Below are 17724 nucleotides of genomic sequence, written 5' to 3'. Positions count from 1 at the left end.
GCTGCTTCACCCCCGCCCGGTGTGTGAAGGAGAGGAACCACAAGTCCTTCCTTCCTGCTGCTGTCAGGCTGCACAACCAGCTGAGCTCCCAGTAGACCACAAACACTTAAAAACACTTCAATCACTTCATTCACTCCAACCTGTGCAATATTAATATCAATACACTGTGGAAATAGCCATATCTATTCTGCCTGTGTGTATATATTATTGTGTATATATTATTCAGTTACCGTAGCTTATTTACTGTTTTATTTACTGTTTACTGCCTATTGTTTATATTTGATCTTACTATGGATTGTGTGCACTTTATCCCTTTGCTGCTGTAATCCTGTAAATTTCCCCACTGCAGGACTAATAAAGGATTATCTTATTTTATCTTTTGGAAACGGCACACAAACAAAAACATTATCTGTCAGTAATCTGGAGTTTCAGTGTGACACCGGGACACCACTGCAGCTACCACAACTAACCAGTTTATATTATTGAATTGAAATACCCAGACTGAGATCACAAACTCAATTATTTGTCCATTTCAACCTTATTCCTACTGAAACTCCGGGTGTCCTGGACTCAGGGGTGGGCGGGCCAGAGGGAATACCGGCTATATTCTATGCTTCACAGAACATGTTAAATGTACTGTAATGCTGCGTTCACACCAAAAGCTTTACGAGAAAATAGCGCTAAGCGAAACATTTGCCTCATTCGCCAACAAATTCGCCCAAGTTGCGAAAGCCAATCAGCGTCGAGATGCTCCGCCCGTCATCACCGAGGTCCTGCGGTTGGTGAATTAAACTGGCTGCTGGTACTCTAGTCGCGCTGGAAGCAGCAGTTAACCAGACGTGGTCGGTGAAATTCACCGAGCTGTCTGTGCATACGGGTGATGTTATGAACCCAAACAGAGGGCGTTTGATGTGGGATTTCCACAACAAGTATAAAGCAGAAATAGTGGTAATTTCTTCCATGGTGGATGGCGGAAATGATAACCGTTTCCACTGTGATAAGCCACGCCCCTTCTCCGGCGCGAATGACGCGAATAGTCGGGATAGTAATGCAGCATAATATCTAAAGTCAATAATCACTGACATTTATACTACTACTGTATTCACACTCATGGTTTCCATCTTCTTTACTCATCTAATCTCTTCCGTCAGTCTAACTTTTTTAGGTGTTATTAAATGTTAATCATAGCCTACTCAAAACTTGTGTCACTCGCTCGCAGACAAAGCTGTTTTTGAGCGCGAGCCAACATAATAAGTGTATGCATATTTTTCCAAGTAGGCCACTGACTGGTCGATAAATGTGATGCATTGAGTGGGCCGGTCTGGCAGTAACATTTTTTTCCCCCAGTCCGCCCCTACCTGGACTAATGTTAAGCTCAGCACATTCACATGGTTTCTGAGGATCCTCCACAGACTCTGGTAGTGACATCTCCTTTGATGACCCCATACAAATGAGAGCATGTAAACAGAGTAGCCCATCTTCATTGCATCGTTGAAATGCTTTGCGATGCCATTCAAATTCTTCAGATACTAATCTGCAGCATTGTGCGGCTAAATTAATTTCCTAATTAATTTCCCTTGAAGCTTTGATTCTAAAATAGTTCTCTTCAAAGTTTTTGTAACTCAGAAATGCACATCCTTTTATATGTATAAATGTTAATCAAAAGATGACAAAATTATTTGAAATATTAATAACTGATTTAGGGATGTTAAAGAATACAATTAGAGCTGTTAAATAATACATGAAATAATTACATAAAAAACCTTAACCAACACATGTAATGCTTGAATACATGTTGATTTGAAATGTATGGTGGAACGTCATTGTAAAAATTAAAAAAAACATGGAAAAAAGGCAACTGCATCTTTTTCTTTGTTTTTGTTGCATCCAGTATACAAATATTTGAGTGAACATTACACATGCTGCAAAAAATGTTTAAGTTTCATCGCATGCACACCAAATATCTTTACTACATTTCCATCGAGTCGTCATGAGTCTTTTATTGCCACTATTTGTTGGATAGATTTTCACATTTTGGAAAAGCTTGCAGAGATCCCTGCACCAGGGTTTAAAGCCTCCCAGAGGTCTTCATTATATGAGGTGTTAGTGCCACTGACTTTTAGTCATCAAGGACTCGGGCTGCTCTTGCTGGGCACTGGGACATTAACGTTTCCCACCACAGGGACTCCCTCCTCACAGTCAAGGATACAGTAGGCTACAGATGATGATGAAGGGCCAAAACGTGCTTTAAGCACCCTAGAGGTGATGCCATCAAAACCCACTGCTCTGAGATCCTCTTAAATGCTCTCAGACCTCAGTCTGTTTTTAAGTATGACAGTGGAATCAGAACTAGATAGGTGTATTAAAAATAACAAAAATGACTGAGAATAGAACAATGGAAAAGAATGAGGGTTTATAGCTCAACACAGAAAAGTCAGTACACTTGTGTTTTTTATAGCAGCACAAGGAATTGGCTTTTCTGAAACATTTGTCTTACAAAAGTAAACTTCTTCAAACATTATTTCAGTGCTGCTAACTTCTAGCAAGCATGAACGTCTGGTGCAACAGTATTTCACAGCAACATCTGTGCAGCAGCTTTTGGTGTCAAGTATTAAAGGCTGTGTGGCTGTGTGCGTGTGTGTGTGTGTGCGTGTGTGCGTGTAATGTAACTTTTGGATTTCCTAAAGCAGACTCATGAATGCAGTAGGTGAATGACAGTATTCGCTTATATTTGTATTTGTAATGTCTGAAACCAGGTTTGGCAGTGTGGCGGCAGTGTTGAGGTCCTGCCTTGTGCTCGCATCGCCCACATAGAGCGTGCCCATAAACCCTACACGGAGGATCTGACGTCTCACGTGCGGCGAAACGCCCTCAGAGTTGCAGAAGTGTGGATGGATGAGTTTAAAAGCCATGTCTACATGGCGTGGAATATTCCCATGGAGGTGAGTTAATCGTGTTTTTCTTTCACTGACCATATGTATTACATTTGGTGAGTTCTGCCATCTGTGTGTAGTCATCTACAATACAAAGGTGTCATCGTAGTTATTATACGTAGTTATTTACTAGTATAATATTATTTATTAGAATTTACTATATATTTACTAGAAATATATGACTGTATTTGTGTATTGTCTTTATTTTATCGAACCTGTAAAATTCTGATTTTTGGGGAGACTATAGGTCAGTGGTTAGCAGGTCCATCTTTCAATCAGGGGGTTGGCGGTACCCTTAAATTGCATCTTTAGCTGTCCTCACCATAATGTCCTTTAAGCTTCACAGTTTTATTGTCAACTGAGGTGAAATCGTGCTGAACTGCATGAACTCTTCAACACAATCCTCATGTACATATGTCCCATTTTTCAAATGTCAGATGTCAGCCATAAACTCTCTGCAGGCTTAATTGACAGAAGGCAGAGTATGTTTTTTCATGTCACCTAGACACAGGATTTGATGTTGCTGCCTTTTGCATCATTGTCCAACGGTAGCATTCCCACAGAAGTCCAAATCAGATGTTAAAAAATTATGCACAAATCCACAAATATGAATACAGATGATAACTATGGCACCAGCAGGCAGCTCCATTCCGCAGCCACCTAATCTAAATGTCAGGGGGTTGAGTGTCGTCTGTTATCAGCTGCTCTCCTGCCATCACAGATGTTGAGTTGAATCAGGCCCCTGACACCTCCAGAAGGCTCAAATGAAATTATTTCATGTTACTTACAGAATGGCCTGAATTAAATACGTGCCACAGAATAAATAAATACGTAATGATTCAATAAAATGTTCTAAATGGAGGCATTAGCAGTTAAAAAATTAGATACAAAGGACGACAATAGCATTTTAAAAGATGAATTAAAGGAGCTGCAACTATAAATAATACAGAGAGAAAAATGATGTGCATAATTAATTCTTTTAAATTATGTAATTTTTCAACAATCACCTTTTAAATCTCTATTTAAAGGCGTTGTGCAGTTTGAGATGTTGAATAAAGACTTCTGCAGTGTCAAAAAATAAAGTACAACATGTCTCACAGTTTGCGTGTATTACAGTCTATCTGACGCGTATATACTGTACGCTGCCTTGTGTCTCTACGGCTCTATTATTGTTATATATCTGTTTTTTGTGAGACTGCTTTTCATTTAAATCTGGATTCAGTAAATTAAAGTGTTATGTACCGTACTATGTTGTCTTATGTTAAAGTAGAATCCCTCAAAGGCTATGTCAAATGTCTTTTTTTCTTCTCCTGCATAAGCTGTTTGAATATGTAAAGCCACGTTATGAATAGATGAACATCTGCAGGCAATTCATTCAGTCAATAATGAGGCATTTAAGTCTGTACTGAAGAAGCATGAAATGTAGCCCCAGCTTTAGTCCCTTGCTAGCCACTACTAAATTGTCAGTCTTATTTTAAATCAACACTGTGCTCATATGAATTACATCTGAGTACACCTTTTTTTTGTTTTTGAGTACCAGAAAGCCAAATCAGCAACATTTACCCCCCACTTTAGCTTTTGAGTTCCTAAAGAGGCATCAATGATGTTAATGAGGATGCAGCGTTGGAGGGGGCAACATGGGGCAGATGGTAACATGCATTGCTGAAAGAGGTACTCAGATCCTTAACTTAGGTCAAAGTAACCACTTTAAAAATTCTGCATTGCATTTCCTACTTAAGTAGAAATACATTAGGAGCTCAATGTACTTGAAGTATCAGAGCACCATTACTCATTCTGCATAAAATGTGCCCCTCTGACAGATCTGTATATTGTGTATGATGTTAGTAGAGTACTCTGGTGCATCAATGTGTAATAAATATTTTACTGTTGTTGCTTTTTTACATACAGTCATATAGAAAAATAATGAGAGTAGAAGGGACATTGAACTGCTTGCCCATGTCATTTGACTAGTTCAAAACAAAATGGCGATTGTTGTCAGTTGTTATGCTGATCATGCTTTATCAACATCTGTGTGTCCTGGTATGTTACAAATTCCTCTCTAGCAGGGTATTACGCAAAAGATGCCTCTCCATGCTTCACACTACCCCTACTGCATTTATGGTCCTCAGGGGGTCCGTGACTTGCTGGTCAGGCTTTTAGAGAGGTCAGCCCGTTGCAATGGCAACGGTAAACATGAAAATGGCTGCCGCTATGAACATCCTGCAATGCTAATACTACTCTCATTCTATTTCTATGGGTAGTTTAGTTTCTGAGCCAGGGGTTAGGCCCCTCCAAAGGGTCACAAGATACATCTGAGGGCTTGTGAGATGGTGAAACCAAGTTCTGGTTCACAATTGTACAAAATTATTCTCTTTTTTTGTCTTTTATCTTTGTATCTTTGGGGCTCAGGCAGTTGTGCTTGTTTAGAGAGGAAACACATTGTTTTAATCTTAACAAAGTAATGTATTCTATAAGACTATATGCATGTTTTTCTATGTCCAATCTTAATCTGAAATATATCCAGTAACGATAGTCATCAGATAGATTTAATGGAATGAAAAGTGCAACATTTGGCAGCTGAAATAGTTCAGCAGCTGTTTTTTGAGTCAGAACAGGGAAAAATCGAAACCCTACAGACACTATTCAAATCCACAACAAATGGCTACACAATGATCCTCAATGGCCCATTTACTGTTTCTCCACTAGCTACAGTTAATCAATTGTATGCTTTATGTGCTTCTCTCTCTCTGTGTGTGTGCGTGTGTGTGTTTACCCAGGACCCGGGCATTGATATTGGTGATATCTCTGAGAGGAAGGCTCTGAGGAAGAGGCTGCAGTGTAAAACTTTCCGATGGTACCTGGTCAACATCTACCCTGAGATGAGGATGTACAGTGACACCATCGCATATGGAGTAGTAAGCCCCCTGCCTCTTCATCCCAAATGCAATCCAGTGTCTGCAAAAGCAAAAACAAGTCTAAACCGTGCCTGAGCAAATAGTTTTAATCCCTTGTGTTGGGATCCGGACGGCTGCTGTCAAAGAGGAGGTTTGCTGCAGTAACGGCACTCTTTCCTTCTCGATTCAGAAGTTACAGGGGAATAATTTATGTTAGATTACTGCAATGAAAACAGACACATATGGATTCATTTAAATATAGATGTAGTATTTCCTACTTGAGGGCTTTGCAGCTGAATTGTATTAGTGATAGAAGCCAGAAAAAGTGACAGCCAATGGGGTTGGCAGTGTTTCTATTTGCCCATTGCTATTTGCTTTATTTCCACTGTCCTCCCACCTCGCATCACTGTGGAGAACCCTAATACACAGTGACACACATAGTATTATGGCACCACTTTCTATGTTGTATGGATGATTTTTCTTTTTCATTACAAACTGACAAATGGTGCATGGGGACAGTGAGGAAATAGGCCAGCCTCATTACATTCATTTCCTCAAGTAAGTTGACCTCGTTATTCTATATTTGCGACGTGCATTTGATGGGTTAGTCAGTCGTGGTGGTTTGAAGAGTTGTTACATGCCAAGCCTCTTGCATGAATACATTTATTTATTATTTTGCAAAAACTTTGACATTTCCAAAGAATGTTTTGAGCTCTAATTTATTCATAACTCTCTCTTCCTCCTGATCTAAAACATGTGGGTGAAGGGAGCTGCAGGTGGAGGCCAACTTTCCTCTACAGCGCTGTATGGCTCCGTATTCACTGAGCCATGCCCACATGGAGCAGTGCAATCAAATAGGAAGGATATTACGTCTCATTCAAACACTAAAAGATGCTCTAAATGCCATTCTGCTTTAAGCTGATGTCCCCACAGGTGTCACTGTTGCATATGTACTATATTTACACTGGTAGACCTGAGCTGCCTGTGTATTTACTGATTACCAGATAGAAGTAGACATCTCCTGAGCCAATGGGGAGCTGAATCGTCCCATAGCTGTGTTCTTCTGTTCTCACATCTTTACCTAATACACTCCCCACGCAAAACCACTATCCATGGAGCTCCCTGCGGAGCAGTTTGTATCTCACAATCAGGCAGACCTTTGTCATAATGCACATGAATAACCCTCTGGGCCTCAAAGTCTGAGTCATGTTCATCAAGCTTCTGATTTACATTTTTATAAAGCAAAAATGAATTTAAGAGGATTCAGTGTATGATTCATGTTTTATATTATTTTAGATCTTCTGTATTTTCTCTAAATAGCCTTTAATATTGATATTCTCTTTATGTGAATCTCAGAGAATGTACGAGGCTGATGCTGGTTCGATGATCATTTTTTTCTTTCGCTTTTTGGTTTTTAAACACCTGTCCAAACTCACTACACCATGTGGATACATTTCCATATCAACAGCGCGCACTGCAGCAGGTAGTGCTTAATGTTTGGATAATAGTTTCCCCTGTAGAGGAAATAATGTACTGCAGAGTTGAAGAGAGCAGATGCTAGATGCTGCTGCCTCACTCTCACTGTGTTTTGGCAGTCTGTGAACTGGACATCACACAGGAAGTATATGTTACCATTATTCATAGTACACAATGTTTTATTCACCTCACAAAACATTTCCAGCTTTTATCCAGATATTATCATATTTTTTAACACCAAATACTGCATTAATTTGTGACAAAAATATAGATGACCATGAATACAAAATACATAATATTACAGATATTATTTCAAGATAATCTTAGTATTCTTTATCAATGGGTAAAAAGGTTGATTATCAATTTTTATATTCAATGCTGCACATTCTGTGTTCTTTAAACCTCACTAACCTTTCAAAACACAGTATCCAGTATATACCCAAATATCTTAGAATGTATGGATAATTAACTAATCAAAAGTTAAGTCTCAAAGTCCCTGAAAAATTCTTAAATCTTATAACATTATATATTCATGAATAAATAAGTATCAAGAAAAGAAAAACATCTTACGGTATTATTTAGTAAGAGTTCAAGAATCAAAAACTCAGCTAATCTGCTTTGTCAGGATTGTTTGGGTGTGTTTATCCTGTGAAATATGTCACAACTTTAGCTGAAAACAGTGTGTTCACGTAGGACTTCATCATTTATAGTAAGAAGTTGATTGAGAGAAAAAGGTTTTCAGGGCCATCAACACATCCAAAATGTCTCATTTGAAAGCGGTCCTCCTTATGTTTGAATAAAGTCTGCCGGAGAAAAATTGTGGAACATGTTTGAATTGTGATGGTTTCAAATTGAAGCTCTCACTGGTGCATTCTCAAAGTTAGAAACCATTATTCACAGTAGCAATACTGACCTGATTATGAATAACGTCTAGGTTAGTTTGTGCTTGCAAACACTGTCACATCATTGATTTTACACCTAGACAATTCATAGAATGTGTTTATTTATCTGTACTTGTGATTTTCTTTGTCTGCTAGCTGAAAAACTCTCTGAAGAATGATCTATGTCTGGACCAGGGGCCCGACAATGACAATGTCCCCATCCTGTATCTCTGTCACGGGATGACACCCCAGGTTAGAGCCCTCTGTCTCCACACCACTGTGTTATGCAGCATAAAGATTTAATATACCACCTCTATATTTTATTTCCATCTCGGGATTTTCTTACTCAATAAAACCTGTTTTTATTTCGAAGATGCTTTCAGATTGGATCCATCTCAGTAGCTTTACCTCATAAAACGGGATCAGGTTTTATATTTTGCCCTTTACAGAAACACTATGTTTTTAAATACATATTAATCTCATTTGTCATATACCTCCATTTAGGACTGACATGTCCTAACTGAGTAACCTCAGGGTAAATGCCACGTTATTGACAAAACACAATGTAAAATCCTGTTTTATTATTTTTTATTAAGTTAGATTGTCCCTGAACATTTGTCATGCTGTCTGTTAGACTTCAGGATCATTTCAACCGCTTGCTCCTGTTTTTCATCAATCATGTCTCGAAAACCGTATCTCTGGACTACTCTTTCAAGACATAATCCTGCCCAAATAATAGGCACTAAAGTGTCTACAAATGTTAACACAGCTTGATTATCATTTACTTTCTCCAGCGTCTTCCAGCTCCAATCGATTCCTCCATCCCATTATGTCTGAGAAGATTGTTTTCAGAGATTGTTTAACCTTGCCGTAACACACGTAAACTTGATCTTTCATTATCCCTCTTAATTCAAATGAATCTTGTAGAATCTCAGTAACACTTTTTCCTTTAAAAACTCAACTTCTACAATTCTTTCGGAAGCCTAGATAACTTTAAAAATGGCTAATTATATATCTGTTGTATGCTATAAGTCTCTCATAAATCCAGGCATTTCAAACAATGGATTGGAGTAGCACCAGCGTTCCTAATGAGATTAGGGATCTCCTCTGTAAAACAAATCTAGTCTCTCTATTTTTATGTTTAAGTGTTACATCATGGAGAGGAATTAAACCCAGGATTGCCTCTAAAATGACACATGTACTCATCAAATGTTTGCTGTAGTCATTCAAAATGTCACTGAGTTGCTTTTGGGAGAGTTGTATCATTGTATCCGAGGTGTTGCTGTAACTGCAGTACATCAACGTGCTGAAAGGAAATTGCACAGGGACACATACAAATAAAGCGTATTCCAAAGCTTACAATCCAACACGTGACTGACTTTACAAGAGCACGTTGTCAGCAATCATACAGTACAGCACTTCAGCTTAAGCAGTAATACAATATACCGACTTATGCACAGCAACAGTAGAAAGCACAGCCACTCGCGGCCTGGCAGTCTGCGCTGCTCCCAAAATGAGCAGCACAAATAAAAGATTCACACTCGTCAGACTGTTTAACGTCTGGTGGGAACGAGGCAAGAGGCTGTTTGGGCGATATGAGATGAGACTTAGAGAAAGAAAAGAGTGAAAGTCAGACAAGCAGCAGAATAAGCAGGCTTGACCCCGATTGTATTTTTGTTTTAATAAAAAAAAAACATATTCTTGGGTGCTTTGACAGCTAATCAAGGTGCTGGGTGAGAGACAAGCTCATGAAATGTATACACTTCTACTGATAAAGTCCCCATTTAAATGTCTGATATAAATCTAACTCCTTCATACTCTTGTTACGCCTCTTTATCATTTTACTTCTGCATACCAATTTATGTATCCTTCCTTTAATACAATTTCTATGAATTTGTTCTTTTAACTAATTGTATGTAAAATAGTAATAATGTGATCTAAATTAAGTCCATCCATGTTTTTTCCCGACCTCTAGTTTGTCACTGCGTGTGCACTACAACAAACTAAAGTCACAGTTACACCAACAGACACTGAGCACCGCTCTGTCTGTCTGTAAATACAATCCACAGATTCCCTCTCTCCTCCCCCTCTCATGCTCAAACTGCAAAGCCTTTTCCCTCTTTGAATACAGAAAATTCTTCTTCTGCCAAATTCCTGAAAATGATTTTCAAGAGAGAGTCAGAATTATTCGGGTTTTCTCACTATTACTGAATTAACAATGCTTTGCTTCGTTTTTTTTCTTGTCCTCCATTCATTCAGGATAACTGTATAAATATGCATATTTAGTCTATGTAAATGTCTCTTTCATACCCAAAGACAACCCAAGAGCAATCCTCATTTGCTGCATAGTTTATTACCTTTATGGTCATATGCAGCTCTGCAGGGACCATTATCGAAATGTCAACCACAGCAGTCTCAGCCTCCAGTCCAGCACTTAGCAGTGTGTTTGTAGCAGGATGTGGTGTTTCTTGCAGAATGTGTACTACACCAGTGCTCAGCAGCTCCACATCGGTCTCCTCAGTCCAACGGTTGATGACGACGACAACAAGTGCCTGGTGGACGTGAACAGCAAGCCGCGCCTCATCGAGTGCGGCTATGCTGCCGCCAAACGCATGAAGCTCCACTGGCTCTTCACTCAGGTGACACCCCTGAACACAGCCTTCACACATGGTCAGAACACACAAGGTTAAGCTGCAGTTTTCTGCTCATATCCAACCTCAGTTACGTTAATTTGTTGGACGTGACAGGAAAAAACAACTGTGGAGGTAGCTTTTAATGTTAAGTGTTTTAATTTACTGTTTGACCCCTTAGTTCTCTACCTCATTTACACTTGAAAAGTCATTTAAACTTTATAATTGTCTTCCTTCATTAGCTGTGCTTGCAAAATGTGTTTTAACAGAACAAGCAGCCACCTCACAAAAGGCCCCATGACAACGGGTGAATTGGATTCGGGCTCAAAAGACCTCTTGTTGTTTTCTGCCATGCTGTCAGTGCAGCGTTAATTATAGATTGAATTCCTCTTTGAGTAAAACATGCATAAAATACCAAATGTGCTTCATATTAGATGCTTGTTACAACCAGTCAAATATGTCAAATACAGCACGATGACGTGAAAATGTGTAAAGGTTTAATATACATCACATTTCTTCACAATGACCTTTAAGTGGTTAACTTTGCATAATTGAATACGCAGAATGGGGACATATCAGGAAAGCTGGAGAGTATCAAGTCTCTGCATTTTTTGCATCAATTATTGACAGTTTTGACTGCACATGAGCTCAAGTAGAAATTGATTTCCTGATGCATCCATAACAACTTTGTCGAATGGACCACTATACAAATGAAAGAAAACATTGTTTTGTTTCATCTTGATTCAAATGTTACATAAAGCCAAATTAAGTGAAGATATTCTTAATATTTTAAAATGTTATAAGTGAAATTTTCTTCCTCTATCCACTGTGAAAACCTCTCATTAACCAAGAAGAAGTGATCTTGATAAGCCTTGATAAGGGAAATAAATATATGTAAATATTTGTTATATTGGTACATGTTCAGTGGGCGGGACTGCATGGTTCTTCCTGCCTGTGTGTTCTGAGGGTATGTGTGGGTGATACACTTTTTTTTCCTGTAACAAATACAGTTTGTTCTGTATATAGCATATCATTAAATTCCTAGCAAACCCTAGAACCCTAAATCAAATAACAACCTCCCTACATGCTGTGTGCTCACATATACATTCATCCTGTCAAATAGAGTTAAACCCAGCAGCTTCCTCTATCAGTTACCAGTTATCAGGGTTTTAGTTTGGCCTCAGTCCAGGCCTCTGAATCACGACCCACATCTTTAATTGTTTCAGACCAGGCCTGTTGTTGTGTTAATGTGTTGCTGTTTCAGCAGGTTTGAGAAACAAACAATTGGCCAATCAGAGCTTTGTAGGCAGGATTAAGAATGGAGACGTCATCTCTCTGTGAAAATCCATGGATTGAAATAAACTGCTTTTAGCAACTTCTACCGATGCTTCATTGTCTAAGAAATGAAGTCCACAGAACCGATATGTGACTTGTCCTAGCCGACAAAGAAATCAGCTCACTGGTTGAAATTGTTGGACCGAATTCAAGTTGGAAGCAGAAGGAAGAAAACTGCTCACCTGGTATCGGACTTAACTGAGGTACAAAAGCTATAGATTACCAAACTTAAGTTTAAAAAAGCACCCGCACACTCAAATCTCTGCATATATCTAAGACCGAGTTAAAGTGAAACTGAATGACAATTGAGTCTAATTATTAGGCCCGATACCTCAATAGATCCCCAAAACTCTGGCCATTAGGTCCAGCCAACACCTAGCCTGTACAGTCATTCTGTATTTGAAATATATTGTTGCATAAGACTATAAGATGTTACTTGGTTTCGTCTGCTATTGTATATATACTAGTATGTATTTATTACTACTCTTAGTCATGCCGTCCGTAAAAGAACAGGCTGGTCAAATCTTTAGTTATTCCTAAAGGTTGCCATTTTTTGATTCAGGCTTCTTACCTGAATATCAAAACAAATGGTTATTAAAGACAACAGTAATAAATAAATCTGCAAGTAGGTATGCTGAGGTATACCAAGCACCTCGAGAGCCCTCCTAACCAAGGACGCACAACTAAGAGTTGAGGCCATTTCTGAATAGGGCTTAAACAGGTGATTTAAGGGGGTCCTTTGTCAGCCTTGGCAGAAGATCTGATCCAGCCGTGGAAAACCTGACTGTGGAGCTCGTGTCTGCGTCAAATTGTTAATAATGTAAAACAATTTCCTAATTTCTGGTCGAAACTTAAAACCTAAAATTCAAAAATATAAATAAATATATTCTTTTTCATGTTCTTTTACATAATGATTGAGCTCAACGGTAAATTATTGATCCTGCAAACAGAATAATATTAATGTTTCCAAAGCTTTCAACCTCAACAATTTTCATGGAGATGGTTAAAATGTTGACGCATCATAAAATAGAATACTTTTAATAATCTGTTCACGGCTGAAGCTGGCATGACCTTGAGCGGGGGTCTGAAACAAATCTGGCTGTTTTAGCTGATACCATTAAGTAAAGAAATGCCTTGATTGCCCCGTTCACTGCTTTTATGGGCTGGCTATATATTGGTCCATAAATGCCCACTTTCAGCAGTTTTTACCATCTATAAAATAAAATGTCTCTTGGACCTCACAGACAGGCCAAACTCAGGCCAAAGAGTAATTTGGTTCTGTCTGTACAACCTGTCCAATCTTAAGGTCATTTTCCTCCCACATCCCTCAGCATTGCTCTCGTAGTATTATAAAGAGCGCTCTCCTCGCAGCTCTCTAAAAGTCTCCTCTTCAGTCACTTGCCCTTGGAGTGCCCCGACACCGTAATGAGGAAAATTCTGCCTCATTCATCGGGACTTGCTGAAATATTTTTGCAGAGCTAATGTGCTCGCTCTGTTCAGACTCTGGCAACAGCTGATATATTAAAGTTTGTGTAAGATTTCAACGATATTGTAACAGCTTTGAAACTGAGGTTTTCATATCCTTCATGCCTTCTCTTCCATCGCAATAGCCTGTTTTTGTCTGGTTTTCCTTTTTTCTTTGGTGTCGTCTCTCAAAATCTTGGCCCTTGCTAGGAAGAACGCTAATGACTACACTGGCAATTGCAATGTAGTTTTTGCCCTGAAACCTTGTTGATGCTATCTGGTGGGCCCACTGAGGATGGTAGTGTGATTCAGCCAAAACGCTCAGTGCTCTGGGCGCTTCAGCCGCACACATCCATATCCATTCACAGCAGTGTGGGTTTAAAGGAGGAAAGTTATATTGTGCACAACAATTGTTCTCTGGAGGCCAGCACGGTTTTCACCAGCCTGCTTTTATCTTTTCAGGGAGGATCCATTCAGAACAGGAAATCAAAGAGATGCCTAGAGCTTGTAGTGAGCAGCGACAATGAGTTTGGCTACCAACTGGCTCTGCAGAAATGCACTGGACAGAAATGGTTCATCACAAACGTGCTGTTTAGCAGCTCCTTGTGAACGACACAGGACTGAATAGATGGAGTGGTTTCTTATGTGTGCACATCTGAAAGGATAAGAAGCAGGAGTCTGACAGAAGAGCGGTGCATTGTTGAACACGATCCTTTTGAGCACCACGATGTCCTCCGATGAGCCGAGTCGACGTCCCATCGTAAATGTTAAACATTTTATTTTGCCTACAAAATCAGCCATAGTTGGCGGATATTTTGCAGTTTTGACAAGGTAGTATATTAGGTATATTTTGTGGTAAATACAGTACAGTCAGATTTCCGTTGACTTAAAAGATGTAATGGGTCCAATATGTTTTTGTACTTTGTCCATAATTGCTACTGTGTAGCAAGTTTTCTGAACCTGTCCCTGCTGTAATTATTTTTATTTAGTGTCTCAGGTTTGTAGGTTTATTACGCTAGTCAGCTGAACAGTTGTGGGAAAATGTTGGAATAATCTAAAAATAATATTATAAGATTATTTTCTACATGTAAATATTTGGATCATTTGTTATGTATGACTGTAAAATAACTGATGTAAACTACTGAGTGCAAGTGTTTGTTCTGTTAAAAATCTTATCAAAAAATGTTGCCATTCCATTGAAATTACAAGTATTTGAATTTGGTATAAATCCCACATAGATTTTGGATTGTCAAACATTTTGAATGTGTACGGAGGTCCTGGGAGTTCAATGCACTGCAACTTAAGAAAACATGTGCAAATACACAAAACTCAAGCAAATGTAGAAAACCTCTCTACCAGCGTACCACAAATGCGCTGCAAAGTCACAACCAGATATAGAAATGCTGCAAGTTGCAGAGAACCTGATGAACATACCAATGCACGCGAGGAGGCGTTGCGTGAGCAGCATGTTATTGCATGTTTCATGTAGACATGCAATAATGTGAAGGGCATTTTACAGTGCACTATATACACCACAGATCAATCATTCAGAATGTTAAAACTGAAATACACTTGCATTGTTAGATCATTTTCCAACATGGTCGACAGGTGTTCAACTTAAGTGTGTTTCTGCATTGGTACAATTTTTTCCATATAGAGCAGGCAACAAAATGGCCTGATGGCTTGTCAAGCTGAGGACTATGTTTTCTTAATTTGTATTTGGTTTTTCGATTTCTATTTTCGTTGCAGTGTGTTGAACTCTCAGGGCCACCATAGCTGTGGCTGTTAATATGACCTTTTAATTAGCAGCATAGACTGATGTATGCACACTCGCGCACAGCATTTAGAAAATACAGAGTCATACAAGTGATGTCAGTTTATAATAACAAATGCAAGGGCAGAAGCAGAGAAACGGGGCTGCTTTCTGCTGTGACTGTTGTGTGCACCTGAGGAGGAGACGAGTGGCACAGCCTGTTTTCAACGTGTCAGTCCTCATTACCGTCCACATTCAAGCAGAGCTCGGCAAACCATGGCATTAAATATACATGGAAATCCACTTTCATCAAAAGGACCTCCCTCACGAACACGTCGTAATATATGCAATAAGAGCGCTTCTGCATGCTCAAACTTTTGAATGAAAGCAATTCAACAAAACAGTATTCCCATGCACATTACTTACATCTGCTTGTAGTTGACCTCCCGTACTGATTGCCTTGGGGAGCTCGTTCCAAATATTACTTTCAGCTTTAAAATGGCTGTAGATGGGGAATCTGTGTGTGTATATTTGCTTAATATTCCATGATCATACATAAATGTATCACCCTTGTTGATTTAGCACATCATCTTGTGCCACAAAATGGCTTGAAATAGGTTTGTTTTTTTCATCTTTTTTTTTAGGTTGGCACAAAGTACACTGCCGAGATTCTATTCCCTGTAAATGTGCATTAGAAGTTACACCCAACTGTATCCCACATTGATGAGTCACACATCTCGAAGAAGAGCTGGCCTGATTTTGATGAGGCCAGGGGTGATTATATGTCTGTCTTACCTTTTGAGATCTAGCATTTGCAAAATTGCAGTCATTGCCCTTGATATGAGAATTAAAGACAGGTTTTTAACGGGTACCTCATCTGCCTTTCTGGAGCAACTGTCATGAACAGTTTGATCATTAGAGCAATTTGTCACAAGAGACAGGTTTTATTGGGAAGAGTGCTGCTTCATTTAAACTTACAGAAATATCAGATTTTGCCTTTTAAATGAAAGATGACGTAAAAACTATTTTAACCAAAAGGGATAAATAAAAGAATCTGTATCTTAAGAGGATGAGGTGATTTTATTTCTTTTTTATAACAAAAGTCCCCAACTTGTCTGCTTGTTTTTTCTAATTAAAAAGTCCCTGTATCTTAAGAGGAAACTACTTAGGGACCTAGTTTTTCAAAATACAGAGCTCATCTTTTATTACGAGTTTTATACAACTTTTAAATCAAATTCAAATGTTTTAAAAATATTCAACACAGCTAATTCCTAATTTGAGCCAGTTCCCACTTTTCCAACTCATTCATCGTCCTTCAACTTTAAAGGCAGTGTTTAGTCTCCACTTTTCAACAAACCTGGAAATATTCCATATCTTTCATACGTTATTGGTATTATTTAACTTTTGAAGTCAGCTTTTCAAAATCCATTATTTACACACTCAATTTGTCTAGAAATTGCATTTTTCTGTTCTTTTAGCTTTGCTACACGTTGGGACTTAATATTTGGGTATACACTCTAGCTGTATGTAGCTCAGGTGAAGCTTTAGATTACTGCATGCACATACTTACTGGGCACCTACCATGAAAAATATGTATTTTATATAAATAAATGTCGCTGTCCTGGCTCAGTAGCAGGCGAATGTTGATACTGTTGGGCAGAGCAGGGCTGTTCTTGCAACTAGTCATAGGCGATAACTTACAGATATGAAAGTTGTATAGCTGTTTTCATCTAACTCTAGAAACAATAAAGCAAATAAACATATTAATAAATATGTATCTACATCCCCCTCACTATCTCTCACTATCTCCTGTGTTTCTGCATATCGCTCACTCTCTCTCTCTCTCTCCTGTGTTTCTGCATATCTCTCACTCTCTCTCCTGTGTTTCTGCATATCTCTCACTCTCTCTCCTGTGTTCCTGCATATCGCTCACTCTCTCTCTCCTGTGTTTCTGCATATCGCTCACTCTCTCTCTCATCTTTGTGTCTCTTGTGGGAGGGGGCTCTGAGAGGCAACTTATCATGTCTTGTCATTATTTTCAGCACTCGACAGGGAGACATAAAACATTGAGGACTACATTCCTGGCAGAAGTCATGGTGTGATCAGGGGAATCAGTTTTTAATACCTCATGGCAAAGGGAAGCAGCTTGTCAGAAGTGAGAATAACACTCCTCAAGATCCAGAGAGGAGGTTTTCTCTGTTCTCGCTCCTGCTGGTGAGCCACAGGTGGCTGAAGGGAAGCTGTCAGTGACTGCAGGACCTTTCTGGACAACACACAGGAAAAGAAACTGGGAATAGTCCAAGCAGATATATTGAAAATAAACATAAACCCTGCCATGAAAGTAATCTTCATTTACAA

At 39.0% G+C, this 17724-nt stretch overlaps 1 protein-coding gene across 1 annotated transcript in view; it reads left to right on the top strand.

Moving 5' to 3' along the window:
* The window catches only part of galnt18b (UDP-N-acetyl-alpha-D-galactosamine:polypeptide N-acetylgalactosaminyltransferase 18b), a 66192-nt gene extending 49790 nt beyond the window's left edge, over positions 1-16402 (top strand). The window contains exons 7-11 of the mRNA XM_034529501.1: positions 2757-2942; positions 5711-5848; positions 8341-8436; positions 10659-10823; positions 14076-16402. Coding sequence (XP_034385392.1) covers positions 2757-2942; positions 5711-5848; positions 8341-8436; positions 10659-10823; positions 14076-14222 — 732 coding nt within the window. The 3' untranslated portion in view covers positions 14223-16402. The remainder of the gene's footprint in view (positions 1-2756; positions 2943-5710; positions 5849-8340; positions 8437-10658; positions 10824-14075) is intronic.
* The last annotated feature ends 1322 nt before the right edge of the window (positions 16403-17724 follow it).

The sequence above is a fragment of the Cyclopterus lumpus genome, chromosome 3 (assembly GCF_009769545.1).
Source record: "Cyclopterus lumpus isolate fCycLum1 chromosome 3, fCycLum1.pri, whole genome shotgun sequence".
In the NCBI taxonomy this organism is placed as follows: domain Eukaryota; kingdom Metazoa; phylum Chordata; class Actinopteri; order Perciformes; family Cyclopteridae; genus Cyclopterus; species Cyclopterus lumpus.
The sequence above is the reverse complement of the archived record's forward strand: the minus strand, read 5'-3'. Positions and strand labels throughout refer to the sequence as shown.